The 21149-nt window shown below is 41.0% G+C and overlaps 1 protein-coding gene and 1 long non-coding RNA gene across 2 annotated transcripts; both read left to right on the top strand.

Annotated features, from left to right (window-relative positions):
- On the top strand, positions 1-12997 carry LOC124881018 (Fc receptor-like protein 5). Its single transcript, XM_047386502.1, has 3 exons — positions 1-88; positions 12347-12616; positions 12696-12997. The coding sequence occupies exons 1-3, from the start codon at positions 1-3 to the stop codon at positions 12995-12997; spliced, it is 660 nt and encodes a 219-aa protein (XP_047242458.1).
- A 26-nt stretch (positions 12998-13023) lies between these two features.
- On the top strand, positions 13024-20827 carry LOC124880651. Its single transcript, XR_007041411.1, has 4 exons — positions 13024-13174; positions 13313-13402; positions 19916-20002; positions 20360-20827. It is a non-coding gene; the product is annotated as an uncharacterized LOC124880651 (long non-coding RNA).
- The last annotated feature ends 322 nt before the right edge of the window (positions 20828-21149 follow it).

The following is a 21149-nucleotide window of genomic DNA, read 5'->3' as shown; positions in this document are numbered from 1 at the left end:
ATGGAGGAGTTAAGGAGGAGGAACAGAGGAAGACCACAGAGAAGGTTCATGGATGTAGAGAATGAGGAGATACAGACAGAGGAGGATGGTAGATAGGAGAGGATGGAGGATCTGCTGTGGTGCCCCCTAGTGGAAGTTGCTGAAAGAAGATACTCAAGAAGAAAGCTTTCCAAAGTAGATTGAATGATAATATTAAGTATATATGAAGTATTATAGAGTAGGGGGTATTTCCCTTGAAACTTGGGAGCGAACCTGAATTTTCTACCCAAGTTCTGTATGCATGTGTTTAAATATGCACTTACTTTGATGCATTCTCTTTGATGGTAAAATCTGTGCTTACTTAGCCATGTTTGTATGAGCTACATGCTGGGTGCCCTGTAAGTGAGGCTGCAGAGAACTGAGGAAATATGAATGGTAGCTAAGAGGACAAGGCTATAAAACAAAATGAAACACGATATCTAGACTATAACATAACTCCAGGGGAACATGACTACAAAAACAAAACTATAAACAAAGAACTGAATGAACAAGAATCAGGGAACCAGATGTAAATGAAGCTATGGACAAAGATAAATAACCAGAGAAACATAACAACCTAGAACTAAAGTAAACAGAGAAACTAGAATATGTGCAAACCAAAAGTAAACAATAACTAAAGCTAACCAATAAGGGAGGCTGGAACTATAGAAACTAAACCAAGGCACTAAACTTGAAAAGAGAACAAGTACCTAACATAATAAAACAACGAGATACTAAATGAGAAACTAAACCAGAGAATCCAGGGAGACAAAGAACTATAATAATAATAATAATAATAATAATAATAATAATAATAATACCATACCAAGAAATGGGAAAGCAACCATAAAAGAACTAGGAGCGAAGGGAGAGAAAACAACACACACTATGGCAGGCAGGAAATAAACAAACAGCCATGACTACAAAACCAAACTAAAGTCAAAACATAAAACCACAACAAAGTCCAAAGATGTCGCAGTTTCCTCCTCTTTGAGTGGATTCAACTCACCACCAGGTGGTGATCAGTGGACAGCTCAGGCCCTCTCATCGCCCAAGTGTCCAAGACATGCGGTCGAAGGTCTGAAGACAGCTCTACAAAGTCAATCATTGACCTCCTGCCTAGGGTGTCCTGATGCCAAGTGCACAAATGAACACCCTTATGCTTGAACATGGTGTTCGTTATGAACAATTCGTGACTGGCACAGAAGTCCAATAACGAAACACCACTATGGGTTCAGATCAAGGAGGCTATTCCTTCCTATCAGACCCAGTGGCGGTTTTTGGCAGCACGAGCACTTAAAAAAAGAACAAAATTAAAAGTCATCTGCACCGCAAAAGCAGTTTACCATTATCTATCATATCACGTGTGTTTGGGGAATTGGTAAATTTGTGCGCCTTGCAGCTTCACATGCCCCTGCTTGCTGTGAGAAGATGCCGCAGCCATGCACACTGCACAGAAGCTGACAGAGTGCAGGCAGTGGTGCAAAATGTGGGTATGCCCTTGTTATGGAAATTTTAGTGCCTTGCTCGATTTGCTCTTTGATTCTCTACATGAACTGACAAAAGTATTAGAACCCCTCAGTGTTGTTCCATTCTTCTCTGTTTAGTCTTAGAGTAATGGTTTCTCAGCCTTCTGCTTGCAGCTGTGTGAGATAATATGTACGCCACACTGTTAAGATTATGTCTAGGACAACAGGTCTCTCTCTCTGGATCTCATGAGAGCTACCTTGAAAACTGTTGTAGTTTATAAGGAGAACCTTTACTTTGTCTGGGCAGAATGATTTGGCAGCACTACTGAGCACATCTCCAATGCTGTAAAAACCCTTCTCTCTTGCAAGATTCTAATAAAGCTGATTCTGAGTGACAGTCATCGGTCTCTGTCTTGGTAAAAACACATTTTTCTACAACACCCTATATGCAGCGCACAGGGGCACAACAATTAAAGCGACTGTGGGACAATAATTTTTAATCGACCATTTCTGTATGTAACAGCTGTTAAGCCATGTGAAATGATCAATAACCGAAGCACGGCACTGAAAATGCGCCCCTCCGCTCCTTCACCTCTCCTGTACTGTACTCTCTGTACTTTCTCTGTACTGCTTGATGTGTTCTGTGAGTTCTTTTCTAAAACTAAAATGCAAGTGTTTGCTTAGAGAGGGCGCTGGTAGGGGTTCTTTGCCATTTTTGTTCAAGCCATTTTTCTCCTATTTTGTGGTTAGACAGGGAGCTCAGAATTTGTATCTTTTGGTTTCCAGGTATTGAGAGTTCTCTTTTAGTTAGAAGGGGTGTTTGATTTGTGGGTTTTTTGGCCTGGGAGACCCTGAAGCTTAAAGCTTACCTGATTGTTTTCATCTTTGATTCCTGTTGGCTTACCTTTAAATGTATAATAAATAATTATTTTTCTACGGATATCCTCTCCTTGGTTAACAGTTATTTTTCTTTTTGTGTTACACTCTGTGCCACCCTGTTAGGTAGTGTAACAACAACCCTTACATCCACTGGGAAAAGCCTAACATGTGATGGCTGAGCTGGGGGGCAACAAGCAACCCCAACCCAACCCATCCTGCCACCTCTCCCCACAAGCCACTCCAGAGTAAAAGAGTCCAATCTCTCTCAAGGAACTGGGTTCCAGAACCCACACTGTGTGTGGAGTTGAGCCCTATTTCTAACTGATATCTCACAATCAGGCTCCTTGCACCCCAGTGAGGTGACATTCCATGTCCCTAGAGCCAGTTTAACCATCTGGAGATCAGTTCGCAGAGGTCTCCTTCTTCAACCGCGCCCATTCCTCTTTGCACCGGTCCCTCATGGTTCCCCCTGCAGGTGGTGGGCCCACTGGGGGATGGCCTTGCGTCTCTCGTTCAAGCTTGGCCTGGCTGGGCCCCGTGAAGAGTAACCCGGCCACAAGATGCTTGCCAACAAGTCCCGACCTCAGGCCTGGCTCCAGGGTCGGGGCCTCGGGCGACGTCACGTGCCTCGTTAGACTTATCCTTGTGAAGGCTTTTGAACCGCTCTTTGTCTGACCTTTTACCCAGAGCCTGTTTGATATGGGAGACCCTACCAGGAGCATTTAGGGTCAGACAACATATCCTCTAGGATCATTTGAGCACTCAAACCCCTCCACCACGTTAAGGTGACGGTTCAAGGAGGGGGTTTCCCACACCACCTCTGTATTTATACTCTCTGGTTTTCATTGCGTGCTGCTGGATGCTCCTGTTGAATACTGTTCAGGGTTATTTACTTCAGCTCTTTTCTTAACAGCAAGTTCAGCTAATCTGGAAAGAAGACTTTACTTAAAATCATTAAAATCATTACACCAGGTCTGAATAAATTAAAGCTGCAAGCAGCATTGAAGGCTCCAGCAACCGCAGGAGCCTGACATCGACGCCTACACACCACCAACGAGGCCGCCTTTCGATTCCACATGTTGCCACTAGGTGGCACTGTGAGCGACATGTCATATGATCTTTGGTCATGCAGAGTTGTGGTCTGGCGAAAAGCATTCAAAATTTGGGGGAAATCAGACCTTCCAGATGGTATCTGCACTCAGTTGTTTATTAGTGGGCGGGCCTGAAATTATGTCATCAATTGACTGTGGCAACATGTTCAGCATTGATCCCTGATTATGTATACTACATTTGAAGTGGATCAGATGATGTATGAGGGAGATATAACACTTGAAATGTCCTAGGGGGCGCCATTGATTCAAATTCCAATGTGATCCAATAGAGCTGTTTGGGGGCTGACAAAGATCAACCGTATTCAGTTTGGAATGAATCGGACCATGCATGTGTAATTTAGAGGCAAACGTATGGCCGTGGCATGACATCATCAAAGCCCTGCCCCCTGAGAACAGGATGTGTCATGTTTTCCTTTTGATGGTCCATATTTGGTGTCCTTCACCTAATCAATGTGAAACTGTACCCAGTGACAGAAAACATGATGGTCTAACATAGTCTCCAGTACTGACTGGTTTGGCTGGAGGGTGTGGCTGTGGCGGCGTGGCGAATTCAGATGTCACACCATGGCCATACGTTTGGCTCTAAATTGCACATTCATGGTCCAATTCACTCCAAAATAAATATGGTTGATCTTTCTCAAAGATCGTATGAAATGGCGCTTACAATGCTACCTAGTGGCGACGTGTGGAATTGAACAGCGGCCTTGTCGGTGGCGTATAGGAGGCGATGCCAGGCTCCAGTGGTCACTGCACAGGCCAAGCTGCAATTTGCTGCGAGGGCCTTCTGTGCTGCTTGCAGCTTTAATTGCAGTTTAATTTTCTTTAGCCTTAGAATTCTTATTTTATCTTATTATTGTTATTATGTTTTGTTTAATGTTAAATTGGGTTAATGTTTAGTTTTGTTTTGGGCCGTCAGGTGCTAATTTGCATAAATAGACCAGATGGGATGGGTCTGAGAGGGCACCATGGGGTATACGTCTTTTTTTTCCAGGGTGAGGAGAGGCTGCAGATGGTCATGGCTGTCTGTCTGGTTGCCGACAATGGTGAAAAACCAACTGAAACACATCCCTTAGTATGGATATTGATTTTTTTTTTTTGACCTGCGTAAAGCCTAATTCCTGATGGTGCCAGAATGGCCATTTGATTTGTTTTGTGAAAGGCTTTGGACAAATAGCCATTACAGTCTGTTTCCGGAATATGAGAGAGGACAGAGGACATGTTCCTACAAGGAGGACATGTGATTGATAGACATGCTGACACTTGCATGTGGCGTTCCCCAAGGATCCATCTTAGGGCCCCTCCTATTCAATATCTACATGCTCCCCCTAACTCAGATTTTAATAAACAACAAGGTAAGTTATCATAACTATGCAGACGACACACAGCTATACGTTACGATGTCACCAGGCGACCATGAACCCATTCAAGCGCTGTGTAAATGCTTAGAAGAAATCAATGCTTGGATAGGCCTAAATTTACTTCAGCTTAATCAAAACAAAACTGAAGTAATAATCTTTGGACCAAAGGAAGAGCGTTTAAAAGTTAGCACACAGCTTCAGTTAATAGAGCTAGAAACCACCAGTCAGGCTGGAAACCTGGGTGTAGTGATGGACTCAGACCTGAACCTTCAGAGGAACATGAAGACAGTAACAAGGTCGGCCTTCTATCACCTAAAGAACATCTCCAGGATTAAAGGACTAATGTCTCAGCAGGACCTTGAAAAACTAATTCATGCGTTCATCTTTAGTAGAATTGATTACTGCAACAGTGTCTTCACAGGTCAGCCTAAAAAGTGGATCAGACAGCTGCAGTTGATCCAGAACGCTGCTGCCCGCGTCCTCACTAGAACTAAGAAAGTGGAGCACATCGGCCCGGTTCTAAAGTCCTTACACTGGCTCCCTGTAGCTCAGAGAATAGACTTTAAAATACTTCTGTTAGTCTATAAATCACTGAATGGCTTAGCACCAAAATACATTACAGACTTGTTGTCAGCAGATCAACCACCCAGACCTCTCAGGTCTTCTGGCGCAAATCTACTCTGCAGAACCAGAACCAGAACCAAACATGGAGAAGCAGCTTTTAGTTCTTATGCTCCAGTAATCTGGAATAAACTGACAGAAAACTGTAAAAGCGCCGAAACCCTAAGTTGCTTTAAATCAAGATTAAAAACGTATTTGTTTAGAGTGGCCTTTGACTGTCCCATCTAAACATTATTGGTTACGTTTTCAGTCCAATTTTCCTTTTGCTTTCTTATCCATCATTCTATTCTCTTAATTTTTTTTAATTACCTCTGTTGTTTGATTTTCTGTATCATTGTAATGTTTTTCTTGTGTACAGCGCTTTGATGCCTTGTTGCTGAAAAGCGCTTTATAAATAAACTTGACTTGACTCGCCCTTTTCTGTCCCTAAAACTGAGTCGTTTCAGCTTGGTTCCTTTTCTTCAAATCTGAATAACATGTGATGGATGTGTAACATTGTACCACCAGTAACATTGGTTGTTGTCGGTAGAAACACAAAGACAGTAACAGAAGCTGTGGTTTTCTTTCACTTCAGCTTCTAAAACACATTTTCTGATTTCTGTCCTTTTATTGCCGTCTTCCAGCTTTCTCCTCACCCTCAGCCTCTCCCTGTTTTCAGCATCTGATCCTGTTGGGACCCACAGCCATGGATTTCAACATTAAACTCCGGTACGAACTCTTCTGGAACTTTTCAAAATAAAGTGCATTAACTTTCTTCCGGCACAGCAAGGAAACGGGATAACTGCGGGGACTTCCTGTGCAGTTATCCCGAATAAAAGCACAGCTGTTGCTACATCCGCCCTCTTCCACACGGCCTTCAAAAGGGACCGGATAGGGGAGACAAGCGTGCTGATGTCTCTTTGCTGGCAAAAAAGACATAAACTCTTCAACTGGATCCAAGTTTGTCATACGATCATCGATCATATGCAAAGATAAGTTCGAATGAAATACTGTCTGTGTATCCGGTATTTTCATTTATGAACGAGGAAATTAAGGTGTAAGAATTGCTTACTTTCTCTCTGAGGCCTGTGAAGCAAATTGTCCCAGAGAAGTTCCCTACAGAGACGCGGTCTCTATGAAGCCAAGCGGAGCGTCTCCCAGTCTGGAAGGAAGACAGCAGAGACCCCGTCACCATGGTAACGGTAACGTGCGGTTGGCGGACACAACGAGCCGTTCTACATCCACAGCTGGAGGTTAGCAGGAAGCTAACCCTTTGTTCACTATGGATACCTTCTTCAAACTTCATCGTCGCTTGGACAACGTTCCTCACCACAGTTCATGAGGTTAAGTGTTTGGGCAGAATAATAGAGAAGTGATTTAGATAGAAATGACCTAAACGTTTTTCATTTTATGAAGTTTTGTTTGTGTTGAACTCAGCTATCTTGGTGCTAGCAGAATATCTGCAGCACACGAGCTCAGGTTTTGTTCTTTGTATGTTTTTAAAGTTAAGACAAACTTACTTTATTTAAAGGGTGATATTAAACAGAAGATTGATCATAATGCGCCGTCCGCGCTTATGCATTTTAACCCTTTTATTAATCCTGGTATTTTAAAGGTATGTGTTTGTTTCTGGTGCTAAATAATATTTACCCAGAAAGGTTTAGGTTTCAATCCAGTAAATAATGTGTCCCTAATCATCATTTTACTAAATTTGGTAAGTAAGTAAACACCATTAAGCCCCATTTCTCCAGAAAGATTTGGCTCTTTTCCCAAATATTCCCTTAATAATTCTTTAAATATTATTTTCATAAATGAAGGCAGCTAATTAAACACCGTTGTGAAATGGTCATCCAGAAGGTTGGTTTTATTCAGCAGATCATTATTTAAAACATTATTTTATTAAAATAATATTTAATCTGATCTTACATTGTGAATGGTTGTCTAAACGTTTGCTGATTATTTCCTAAGTTGGTTCCAAGACTAACTTAACTTCACTTCCAGATTCTTCAAGATAATCCTTGGTTCTCAAACATAAACATTGCATGGTAATGTTGCATCACTCTTTTGGTCATGATTTCTAATAATCTTTAATCAACTTGTTTATATTGTACATAGTCCATTAATCTTCATTATTCTTTAATTCTGCTTGGTAGTTTAGTTGGATTGTTTTAGCAAAGTAAAGAGTTTGTTGATTGAAATATGTTTGACTTTGAGTTGACTTATTTTTGTTAATAAATTCTTGTATTTTAAGAAATTGTGTGAATTTATTCCATATATGTGCAGAGTTTATGCTGTTCAATAATGTCAGAGCTCGTCTCACATCTTTCTATTTTGTCCTAATACCATCGCCTTACTGGGCTGGTATTCATAGGACAACCCTTAACAGACCCAAATATTATTTGATAAAATATTAATATTAAATAATCTCAGATTCATAATCACAACATCCATTTATTGTTTGACTGGGATCTCTGTTGGACCGTTCTGATCCCAGACTGCTGCAGTAATGATCATGCAGTCTGGTATTCTCTGTTGGAACAGGAGTTATTTCTCTAGATTTATATTAAACTCACACAGAGGGATGTGTTGAAGTCCTGTGGGATTATTTAAACTTCACACTGTGTCCTGGGCTTTAGGTCCAACATTTATAATCTGGAGGAACACTGAGCTCAGTTATAGCAGAATAAAATAGTCATTATTTCAGACCAAATACATTTTTGTTCCATCTTCAGCTGAACTTTCCCATAATGTTGTGAGGAAGAAGAGATGGAGAATCCCTGGTTCTGTGGAGGAGGTCTGAAGGGCTTCAGTAACCTGATGAATCACCTGTGGTGGAGGAAGTGATCCAACTAACAGAGAGCTAGAGGAGATGTGGTGCTGCCCTCTGCTGGTGGTGTTGCAGAAAGTCAAGCAGTGAAGATGATCCTGCAGGGGAGGCTAGATGTCTCCTTTAAGGACCAAGGAACTGGGTTTTCAGTGTTTTACTGTAGTTTGAAATCAACATAAAATGACTGTCCAGTGATGAATGAGGTCCACAGTTTGGAGAACATCAGACTGGATTTATTGTTGTTTCTCTTGGACCAGAACAGATGAAACTGGACCTTTCAGAAGGTGAATGAAGGAGAGGAGCAACATGCTGAGGGTTGTGCAGAAGCTTCTTTCGTACAGGCATCAACATGTTTAATAATGTAAGATGAGCAGATATCAGGACTACAGAGTCAGAACGTGATGGTACACATCCAGGTGGGCCGGGCTTGGAGAGAGTCTAGGACCGGTTTTTAGTCCCAGGCCGCTGCTTGTAGCTTCCCAGAGAACTGAAACCAGTTTGATCAGAAACAGACATGTTGAAGATGGTTCTATCTGATCTGGAATCAGTCCAAAGCAAACATCCACACTGAGCTTCAGACAGAACCGATCCCTGGGTTTTAGCACAGATGGACCCAAAATGAAAACCATAACTCAGGATTTCTGACTGGTTCTGTCATTGTGAGGAGCAATGGAGAACAAATGGGTTCTGATCCTGATCAATTGAGACTTCTTTTAAAATTGGGATAAAACCCAGTAACCTGAGACCAGGATATAGTTTGGGTTTATTTCAGTTTTTCTACCTGAACTAAACTTCCTCTGATCTCCTCCTGGTGTGTGAACACAAACAGGTTTCCTAACTGAAGCTTTTGTAGGTAATAGAACCACAAACATCCAGCAACTCCCCGTCCCCATTGATTAATAAAGCAAGCACGTTAGAAGAAAGAATGACCCATGTACCATTCTTTTTACTTAGCTTAGACAAAAAAATAGAATAATTCTAGTCCAAAACAGAGGCTGCACCGGCAGTTGGTTCCTCCCACAGACCAAAGACATGCCTGTTAGGTTAACTGGTCTCTCTCCATTGCCCTCAGATGTGAATGAGTGAGTGCACGGTTATTCGTCCTGTATGTCTCTGTGTTGCCCTGCGATGGATTGGCAACCTGTCCAGGGTGGACCCTGCTTCTTGCCCCTAGACTGCTGGGGATAGGCACCAGCTCCCTTGTGACCCACTATGGAATAAGCAGTAGAAAATGAATGAATGAATGAATGAATGAACGAATGAATGAATGAACGAATGAACGAATGAATGAATGAATGAACGAATGAATGAACGAATGAATGAACGAATGAATGAACGAATGAATGAATGAATAAATGAATGAATAAATGAATGAATGAATGAATAAATGAATGAATAAATGAATGAATGAACGAATGAATGAACGAATGAATGAATGAATGAACGAATAAATGAACGAACAAATGAATGAATGAACGAATGAATGAACGAATGAATGAATGAATGAACGAATGAATGAATGAATGAATGAACGAATGAATGAATGAATGAATGAATGAACGAATGAATGAACGAATGAATGAACGAATGAATAAATGAATGAATGAATGAACGAATGAATGAATGAACTAATGAATGAATGAACGAATGAATGAATGAACGAATGAATGAACAAATGAATGAATGAATGAACGAATGAATGAACAAATGAATTAATGAATGAACGAATGAATGAATGAATGAACGAACGAATGAATGAATGAATGAACGAATGAATGAACGAATGAATGAACGAATGAATGAACTAATGAATAAATGAATGAATGAATGAACGAATGAATGAATGAACAAATGAATGAATGAACGAATGAATGAACGAATGAATTAATGAATGAACGAATGAATGAATGAATGAACGAACGAATGAATGAATGAATGAACGAATGAATGAACGAATGAATGAACGAATGAATGAACTAATGAATAAATGAATGAACGAATGAATGAATGAATGAATGAACGAATGAATGAACTAATGAATAAATGAATGAATGAATGAATGAACGAATGAATGAATGAACGAATGAATGAACAGAAGCTGTCTTTCAACAACAGTTGTGACAAACCCTTTAAATGTTTTAGGACTACCATGATATACAGATCCCTCTTACACAAAAGTCTGACTGTTTTGCACGTTTAATTTATTTTTGAGCAGGTTAAATAAAAAAGGCACAAAAATAATTTTTTAAAAAACTTTTAATAAAAATATTTTTTTAAGTTGATGATTTTGGCCCTCATGGCAAAAAGTTTGGACACCGCTGCCTTATGGTATTACTGACCTTGTTGCTGCTAAACTTCTCTACAAGGTCTCTGAAGGTTTGGGTCTAGTTTCTCTGCCCTTTCAAGCTAGCATGATATGAGGCGGTAACTGCGGGTTGGCGTGTATTTCAGTTAAAGACATATGATCTTACACAACATTTTTTATTTTGTTCATTATTGTTAGCCATAAACACACACACACACACACTCTTGTTTTGCTATATGTAGTGAGGACCATGTGTTGACTCCTATTGACTTCCATTGATTTTCAGTCATTTTCAACCCTTTCTATGCCCTAACCCTGACAATAACCCTAAACCTAACCATTACCAGTGCTTACCTAACCTTAACCTGAACCTAAAGTCAATTCACATCTTAGTCCTAAACCTAACCGTTAGCAAAATAGGTCGTGAGGACCAGCAAAATGTCCTCACTTTGGTACAAACGGTCCTCAATTTGATGGTGAAATCGGGAAAATGGTTCTCACTGTGATGCCAAGACAGGAACACACACACACACACACACACACACACACACACACACAATGTTTAAAGGAAGAGGGCGGTCTTTATTTAGCAGCAGCTTACTTAGCAAACAGTGAGCAGTGGTGAAATCAGTAAGGGGCGCAATGATGGAAACATCACTTCAGTATCTGCTTTGTAAGTACAGAACCTGTCTCTTTGTGTAGTTAAAGATTATTTAATACTCTGATAAAAGCTAAAAAACTAATCAGAATATATAATACATACATAAATATATACATACTCTATCTACACAGTCATTTTTATAATATAGAATATGCATCCTGCTAAGCGTCGTTTGACAGATTAAAAGTACCTTTTGAAAATAACAATCTTAATTGTCATGTTTTCAAAAGCTGTAAGAAGAAAATCATCATAATTAACAAAAATAAAGTCTTGAAAACATCAGTCAGTGTACAATTTAATATATATAATGTGTTTAACATAGTTATATATAGTGATTAAGAATATTCAAATTTTATGAAAATGACTATGTATAGATAGATAGATAGATAGATAGATAGATAGATAGATAGATAGATAGATAGATAGATAGATAGATAGATAGATAGATAGATAGATAGATAGATAGATGGATGGATGGATGGATGGATGGATGGATGGATGGATGGATGGATGGATGGATGGATGGATGGATGGATGGATGGATGGAGGGAGGGAGGGAGGGAGGGAGGGAGGGAGGGAGGGAGGGAGGGATGGATGGATGGATGGATGGATGGATGGATGGATGGATGGATGGATAGATAGATAGATAGATAGATAGATAGATAGATAGATAGATAGATAGATAGATAGATAGATAGATAGATAGATAGATAGATAGATAGATAGATAGATAGATAGATAGATAGATAGATAGATAGATAGATAGATACATAGATAGATGGATAGATAGATAGATAGATAGATAGATAGATAGATAGATAGATAGATAGATAGATAGATAGATAGATAGATAGATAGATAGATAGATATGGGCTTAATTGAATTATTTAACATAAAATAACCAATAAAAGTAATTTATTTTTAGGTCTGACTTCACTGGTTTGCTGCGTAACTGATAAAGGTTGGTAAACTTCTATCCCTATTAAAACTTTTCAAATATAAGTCAGAATGACTTAATGTATTAATGTTGCAGTTGTTGGATAACTGATTACACTGTGTCATTATTTTATTATTGTCAACAAAGATAAATAACTCATAAGCAGATTTTACATTCCAGTCCTCCCAGCTGGTCTGACTGTGAGTCCCAGCAGATCTCAGTTCTTTCAAGGAGAATCTGTGTCTCTGAGCTGTGAGGAGGACAACATCTCTGCTGGATGGACTGTGAGGAGAAACACAACCAAACGTCAGTCTGAGTGTAAAGATGGATGGGGAGAACCAGCTGGTTCCTCCTGTAACATCAACAGCCTCTACAAACATGAAACTGGAGTGTACTGGTGTGAGTCCAGAGAGGGAGCAGCCAGCAGCAGCATCCAGCTCACTGTCTCTGGTAAGATCAGACTGTGGAGTTAGTGTTGATGAAGCTGTGTGGAAATGGATGAAATGCTGTAGTTTGTCTCTGTGTTGAGGTGGATCAGTGATCCTGCAGAGTCCTGTCCTCCCTGTGATGGAGGGAGATGACGTCACTCTGAGCTGTCAAACAAAGACTCCCTCCAACCTCCCAGCTGCTTTCATTAAAGATGGCTCCCTCATCAGGACTGAGCCTGCAGGTCACATGACCCTCCACCATGTGACCAGCTCTGATGAAGGTCTCTACAAGTGTAACATCAGGGGTCATGGAGAGTCTCCATCCAGCTGGATCTCTGTCTCAGGTCAGGAGGTAAAAACGTTCAGGTATCTGAGTCCTAATATATGTTTGACAAATATTTAATAAGTATTTTTATTTTAGAGAAAACAACCACCCCTTCCCCTAAAACATCCGGATCTCCTCCCATGTCATTTAATGATGTGTTGCCATCTCTTGCATCCATCAGTGCAGTGGTTCTACTTCTGCTACTGGTTCTACTGGTTCTACTGGTGAAGCCAAGAATTCACAGGAAATTTGAGAGTAAGAGATTCACAATTTACAAGTTTATTTTCCCCAATAATTTTGAATATACTTTTCAAAAGTTTATCATTACAATATACTGTAGCTTTTCCATTTTGTCTATTGTTATATACCATCAGTGGAAAATGTTTTTTCCAGGTGAGGAAAATGAAGCTGGAGAGGACAGAATCATCTACAGTGATGTCAGGATAACTCAGCATCATCTAAAGAAACAACAATTAAATAAAGGTAAGTTTATATATTTTATATTGTTTTTCCTAACATTACCAGGATGTGTTCTTCCATGACTATGATCATGTTCTTATAGAGCCGGTTCAAAAGCAGAACGTTTAAAAGTAGGAACATTTCCAAGTTGTTGCTTTTTAAACGGGGAATAACTAAATAAATCAAAATTAGAAATCACTTTCCAGTTAATTCATGCTGCTAAAGATGTTTCTACAAGCATATACTAGAGAGGGTGTACTTAGTTTATCAAACACAGATTCTCCCTCCAGCTGTCTCCTTATCTGGGATTGAGTCATACTTTAGCGTTTAGGAGTAACAGGTCCAGGAGGAAACCCAGACCTCCTTCTCAGCTGCAGTTTCGCTTCATCTTTGTTCAATAAATGATGTCAGATCTGGTGCAAATGTTCACATTCAGAAATTATGTACAAACCTGATCTTGCTGAAGAACTGGAACAAACTGATCCAGTTATACAGAATAGTTTTTTTAGAGGCTCCGCATCTAAGCCTGATACCTTTAACTATTCTCTGTATTTACATGTTGATGTGTTTATTCAGGTCAGTCCTGATTAACACCACAGATCTAATGTTTGATCAGGTTTCCACTGATGTATGTTTCAGTAGATGTCAGTGAGTGCTGGTCTCTGCAGGACTGTGGTTTAGCATCATGTGATCGTTCAGTTAACTGCCTCTAACTGCTCTGTGGTTTCCTGCTTCAGGGTTTCAGCTAAATATGAACCAATATTCACACCTTCCACAGCAGCACTGGAACACAATATAGAAACACCATCAGTGGAAAATGGTTTTATTGTTTAGTATTTAGTGTTTATGTGAACATTGTAGAAGTTTAATGCTACCTTTAGTCTGGATTATGTTTGTTTTCTACAAACCTGTCATGTACAACACATATTTTAATACGAAATATGTTTTAATTTTTCAGAATTCACTTAAAACATTTTTATAATTTTGGACCTTTGCTCAATATTCAGACTTCAATCCAAACCTTCTATTTGTCACTTTAAAATATTAAGATAAAAGTAAAACATAATAATTATTTTTCTAGTAAATTAACCTGATCTCTTTCTAACTTGTCTGTATTTTCGTTGATCTATTCCATCTATTTATATGATATCTAATATAGATCCTACATTTAAATGTGATTTAATGACGACAGTTATAGATTCTATATGTATTTCTATACATGTCTGTATATCATGTATTAAAGTAAACTGTTTCTTTTCATTGTCAGAAAGTGATCCTGCTGCCGTCTACTCTGCAGTGAGAACAGAGGATATTAATTATGGACAGATTGTCATTAAAAGCAAGAAACAAAAGTCAAAACCAGGAGGTAAAAAAACGCAGTTTGAGATCATCTTATTTCTATTTATTTTTACTACTAGTTAGAACTGTGTTCTAACTAGTAGAATCAGGGTAAATGTTAAAGTTTCTGTCCAAAAACAAATTAAAACACAACCAGATATGCCTGCTATGCTACTCATACATTAGAAGACATTTTAAGATGATTTTTTTACATGTGACGTCTATTTATCTCTTAGATTAAAAGAAAAGGCACCATAAAGGAGACCTAAAATCTACCATTTAGTAAAGGTTCTAAGAATGCATGGTGTGGTAACTTGAGTGCTGTCTAATCATCATCATCATCATAAATTAATTAATCATTTATGAAGTGCTTTACAAACCAAAGTGCTCGTACTCGTCGTCTTCCTCTTCATCCGGAACCCGGTCGCAAGGGCAGCAGACTCAGCAGGAACGCCCAGACGTCCCTCTCCCCAGACACCTCCTCCAGCTCCTCCGGGGGGAGCCCAAAGCGTTCCCAGGCCAGCCGAGAGACATAGTCCCTCCAGCGTGTCCTGGGCCTCCTCCCGGTGGGACGTGCCTGGAACACCTCCCGAGGAAGGCATCCAGGAGGCATCCGGTATAGATGCCCGAGCCACCTCAACTGGCTCCTCTCGATGTGGAGGAGCAGCGGCTCTACTCCGACCTCCTCCCGGATGGCTGAGCTCCTCACCCTATCTCTAGGGGAGTGCCCAGCCACCCTACGGAGGAAGCTCATTTCAGCCGCTTGTATCCGGGATCTCGTTCTTTCGGTCATGACCCAAAGTTCATGGTCACAGAGGACAGTAGGAACGTAGACCGACCGGTAAATCGAGAGCTCAGCTCTCTCTTCACCACAACGGACCAGCACAGCGTCCCCATTACTGCGGCAGACCCCAAGATACTTGAACTCCCCCACTTGAGGCAGGGACTCCCCTCCAACCTGAAAAGGACAAACCACCCTTTTCCAGTCGAGTACCATGGCCTCGGACTTAGAGGAGCTGATCTTCATCCCAGCCGCTTCACACTCAGCTGCAAACCGCCCCAACGTATGCTGTAGGTCTTGTCTAGAGGGGGCCAGCAGGACCACGTCATCTGCAAAAAGAAGAGACAAAATGGTCGCCAAACCAGACCCCCCCGGCCCTTGGCTGTGCCTAGAAATCCTGTCCATAAAAGTTATGGCCCCTTGGCCTCAAGGTACCCGTCAGCCACCTCAAGAGTCCAAGAAGCCAACCACAGCCGATAGGACTCCTTCTTCAGCTTGACAGCATCCCTTACTGCCAGTGTTCACCACCAGATTTGGGGATTGCCGCTGCGACAGGCACCACAGACCTTACGGCCACAGTTACGGGCGGTAGCATCGACAATAGATGCGGAGAACATGGTCCACTCCGACTCTGTCTCCAACATCCCCCGGAATCTGGTCAAAGCTCTCCCAGAGGTGTGAGTTGAATACATCCCTTGCCGAGGGCTCCACCAGAGGTTCCCAGCAAACCCTCACTATGCGCTTGGGCCTGCCAAGTCTGTCCGGCTTTCTCTTCTTCCAGCGGATCCAACTCACCACCAGGTGGTGATCAGTGGACAGCTCAGCCCCTTTCTTCACCCGAGTGTCCAAAACATGCAGCCGAAGGTCTGACGACACGACAACAAAGTCGATCATCGACCTCTTGCCTAGCGTGTCCTGGTGCCAAGTGCACTGATGCTTATGCTGATCCCTTATGCTTGAACATGGTGTTCATTATGGACAATCCATGACTAGAACAGAAGTCCTATAATGAAACACCCCCTTGATTCAGATCCAGGAGGTCATTCCTCCCAATCACGCCTCTCCGGATGTCCCTGTCGTTTCCCACGACGAGGACGCCAAGCAGGCCAGGTACTCCACACTACCACTCTGCCTGTTCCCTGCACCCAAAGGTGCAGGGATGCGACCCTCTCATCCACTGGGGTAAACCTCAACACGAGACAACTGAGCTGGGTGGCAACAAGCAAACACATCCCCTTTCCCCAAGGGCCATTCCAGAGTAGAAGAGACTCCAGCCCCTCTTGAGGAGATGGGTTCCAGAGACCACGCCGTAGGTGAGCCCGACTATTTCTAGTCAATATCTCCCGACCTCCCGCACAAGCTCCGGCTCCTTCCCCCAGCGAGCTGACATTCCACGTCCCTAGAGCCAGACTAAGTATCTGGAGATCCGGCCACCGAGGTCTCCCCCTTCGTCCGCTGTCCGATCCTCTTTGCACCGGTCCCCCATGGTTCGCCCTGCATGTGGTGGGCCCACTGGGGGATGCCTCGCGTCTCTCGTTTGGGCTTGGCCCAGCCGGGTCCCGCGAGGAGCAACCCGGCCACCAGGGGCTCTCTGACAAGTCCAGACCCCAGGCCTAGCTCCAGGGTGGGACCCCGACTCCGCCGTACCAGGCAACGTCATGTGCCTCGTTTTTGTTTTTTACCTCATGAAGGTGTATTGAACTGCTCTTTGTCTGACCCGTCACCTAGAGCCTGTTTGCAATGGGAGACCCTACCAGGGGCATTTAAGCCCCAGACAACATAGCCTCTAGGATCATTCGAGCGCTCAAACCCTCCGCTATGTTAAGGTGGTGGTTCAAGGAGGGGAACCAAAGTGCTGTACAGGTAAATAACAGATCAAATGGAAATAAAAACCACAATTTAATAAAAAGCAATAAGCAATAAAATACAATGATCAGAAAACAAAAGATCATTGCAGATTTCAGCACCTCATCAAGAAATGTTGAATTCATTGATGACTGTGTCAGCAGAAAGGGTCCATCTTTCAAAATCAAACTGTAAGGCAATCAGACTTCTACTGCCCCAGTTAAAATGGACTGAAAAAACCTAAAATTAAGTTTACTTTTCTTATGGGTTTTGTGTAAAGAAACAAAGTCATCACCTTAAAAACTGAATGTGTTTATCACCAGGTAACACCCGGTGTTAGTGTAAGTTTCTCAAGTTTGTGGGCCATCTGTTGTTGAAGGTATCTCTGGCACAGATGATATTTTAGAATTGACGCGGCAACATTACAGGAGGCTATTTAATTGTGTACAAAGTCGTTCTTATAGGGTTAATGAAGTTGATTGCTCAGATGCAACTTTGTGTCATAAAGTCCATAAAGCCACTGGGGAAGATAGTATCTCAGCTGAGCACGTAAAGTTAGCAAGTGGAAGGTTAGCTCCTCTGCTCGCCATCTGCTTTACAGCTCTTTTGAAACATGGGTTTTACCCTGACTCTATGCCAACTGTCTTGTTAGGCCCTGTTATTAAAGATAAAGCTGGGAAAATTGGCAGCTTGGAGAATTACAGACCAATAGCATTGGCCAGTATTGTGTCTAAAATTTTTGAAATAATTCTGCTGAACAAGATCTTAGAATTTGTTGTATCTTCAGATAGCCATTTTGACTTTAATGCTAAGCCTGGTACAGATATGTGTATATATGCTCTTAAAGAAATTGTTGCTAAATATAAGACACAAAGCTCCTTGGTTTTTATGTGCTTTTTGGATGCTTCCAAAGCCTTTGATCGAGTAATTTCATAGAAAACTGTTTATGAAATTAATTCAATAGGGTGTACCTAATTTTATTGTAAGAATCTAAATTTATTGGTATGCTCAGCAAGTGATGCTGGTCAAATGGGGAAACGGTGTGTCTGCACCATTTAAGGTTGGCAATGGGGTCAGACAAAGGGATTATAAATCCCCTATTCTTTTTCATTTGTATCTGGATAAACTGTCAACAAGACTTAAGGCCTGTAATACTGGACGCACAGCTGGAAATCTTGTTTTAAACCATTTGATGTATGCAGATGACCTGGTGATTTTCAGTAGGAGCACTGCAGGGCTGCAACAGTTGCTTAATGTTTGTTCAGGCTATGGCCTGCAATATGACAATGCAGCGATACACCAATACAGGGCTGCACGGTGGTAGTACTGTTGCCTTGCAGCAAGAAGGTCCTGGGTTCAACTTCCGACTGGTGGTCTTTCTGCATGGAGTTTGCATGTTCTCCCCATGCATGCGTGGGTTCTCACCAGTTACTCCAGCTTCCTCCCACAGTCCAAAAACAGGCCTGTTAGGTTAATTGGTCTCTCTAAATTGCCATTGGGTGTGTGAATGAGTGTTTGTGGTTGTTTGTGTGTTGCCCTGCGATGGACTGGCTACCTGTCCAGGGTGTACCCCACCTCTCGCCCATAGACTGCTGGAGATAGGCACCAGCTACCCCGCGACCCACTATGGAATAAACTGTAGAAAATGACTGACTGACTGAAAAAATTTAAAGAGAATTTGTCTGATGATGAAGACATAAATAGAAAATGTAGAACATTATATGCTCAGGCAAATACACTAGTCCGCAAGTTTGAATCCTGTACAGATTAGGTTAAAATAATGTTTAAATCATTCTGTACAACTCTGTACGCCCATCTCTGGTTCAGTTATTAAAAAGGAAGCTTGCAAAGGCTTCAGGCGCCCTGCAATGACGCTTTACTGGTGCTTCTCAGGAGGCCAGATGGACCAGTGCAAGTGAGATGTTAGTAGGATTAAACACGCTGCAAGCGTCGATTGAATAAGTCTGTGAAACAAGTTTTTATGTGTGTAGTTGATATCAGATGTAGTCCCATTCGTTACCACTCCAGGATGTGGAGACACTGGTACAAATCTCTTTTTAATGTGATTTTTAATTAGTTTGTTTTTATTATTGTTTGTTGTGAGTGTGTTTTTCTTGTATTTATTGGACTTAGAGTCCGTAATAAAGCTTAAATTGAATTAACTCAGCATTTAGATTTTCATTTATTTAATATTTAATTAGGTATTTTCTCATGTGAAGCTAAAGCAGCAGCTTCCTCCTGCTGATGCCACCAGACTGACTATGGTCCAGTTTCTCACTGTGGTTTTGGTCTTTTGTGGTCATTGTTTCCATCCGTACTCTGAAGCCGTGTTTATTTTCTACTTTGTGGTGAAATGGGTCAGTTTGCACGGATAGAAGAGACGAGTTCTGGTTTCCACTGCTCAGTTTCAGATGTTTTTCCATGACTTATATTTAGACATTAGCCGCAGAGGTGTTAAAACAGAAAAAAAAACCTGTTTATCATAAATCTTAATAACTCAGTTTATTATTATTGCTAATATAATATTCTTACTGTGGTGGTATCTAGTGATATATGCCTCCTCTTATTTGCAGGTAGTGATCCAGCTGCAGTCTACTCAGCTGTGAGGACAGAAGATGTCAGTTAAAGTCAGATGTTGATCAGAGGAAACAGGAACAGAGGTAAAACTTTTCTAAATCTATAAATGAACAGAACCTGATTCTCTGCTGAAGCTCAGCTTGCTGTGAAAACCAGCTGAGGCTTCAATGCTCAAACTAGTAATAAATAAAACCTTGTACATAACCTTGTATGAGGCCAGAGCATCGAAGCAGGAAGGTAAACCAGCAACCTGTGTTTTCCAGGTTCAGATAGATCTGTAGAACTGAGGAGATGAACAGAACCAGACCGTATGTTCTGTTGGTCTGTGCAGAAAAGTACCTCATTGTGTTTTAATACAGCCTTTATATGAAGTACAAACTGAATTCTGCTGAACTAAAATTATTTTATTATTTGTTTAAATTGTCTGTCTGTGTTTTCAGAGTTTTCACCTGAGCTGGATGTTGTTTACTCCTCACTGAAGTAAAAGCGCTGATGTTTAGCTTTGGACCCTCAGCTGGTTCACTCAGACCTTCAGAACAGGACAGATATGTAATTTTATACTTTTCCTTTTATTACAAATCTTGAGTGAAACTCTTAGCACACAATTTATTTTCTTTGTGGGGCTCTGAGGACACAGTAAGACAGATGGACAATCTGAGTGACTTTGGTTTGGTTGTGGCTAACAATCAGAAATCTTCAGCTAAGATATAGTCTTAAGTCACAACCCCAGACTAAAGCAGCAGGAGCATTAATTAAAAGTCAATTTTTATAAATTTATTTTTCTCATCTGATTTTAAGGATGCTTGTCTGAGCTGATTTTCCACATTAGACGTTGGTGTTGTTGTATAAGGAAACCTGGTGATTCCTTTCAATGACAGAAATAAAAAATAAACCTACAAAGATATACTAATACCTACAAGAATTAAAGAATAACGCAGATGCAAAATCTGATTGATAAAATGTGCAATGACCTGTGAAAAAAAAAATAAAGTTATTTTCTCAGTAATTCTTTAAAAGTGACTTTTATTCACGTCATATAACTCAATGTAACAAGATCACAGGGCAATGTGAGATTTCAAAACATGCAGCTGGGATTGAGGAACCAAAGGGGCGTCGTTTATAACTCCTCCACTCTGATATGAGAATGAACACCAGATGACTTTAACCAATAAGATCTGTCCGTTCTCCGTATTGAGATCTTTGTCCAAATCCATTAACAGCTTCAAATAC

The sequence above is a fragment of the Girardinichthys multiradiatus genome, chromosome 14 (assembly GCF_021462225.1).
Source record: "Girardinichthys multiradiatus isolate DD_20200921_A chromosome 14, DD_fGirMul_XY1, whole genome shotgun sequence".
Classification (NCBI taxonomy): Eukaryota; Metazoa; Chordata; class Actinopteri; order Cyprinodontiformes; family Goodeidae; genus Girardinichthys; species Girardinichthys multiradiatus.
Note: the sequence above shows the minus strand (reverse complement) of the source record. Positions and strands in the feature narration are given on the sequence as shown.

What these genes read in the sequence shown, in the direction of transcription:
- LOC124881018 (XM_047386502.1), top strand. Translation starts at nt 1, where the DNA reads ATGGAGGAGTTAAGGAGGAGGAACAGAGGAAGACCACAGAGAAGGTTC. An exon ending in GATACAGACAGAGGAGGATG is followed by an intron (nt 89 to 12,346) that starts GTAGATAGGAGA and finishes TTTACATTCCAG; the next exon opens with TCCTCCCAGCTGGTCTGACT. An exon ending in CATCCAGCTCACTGTCTCTG is followed by an intron (nt 12,617 to 12,695) that starts GTAAGATCAGAC and finishes CTCTGTGTTGAG; the next exon opens with GTGGATCAGTGATCCTGCAG.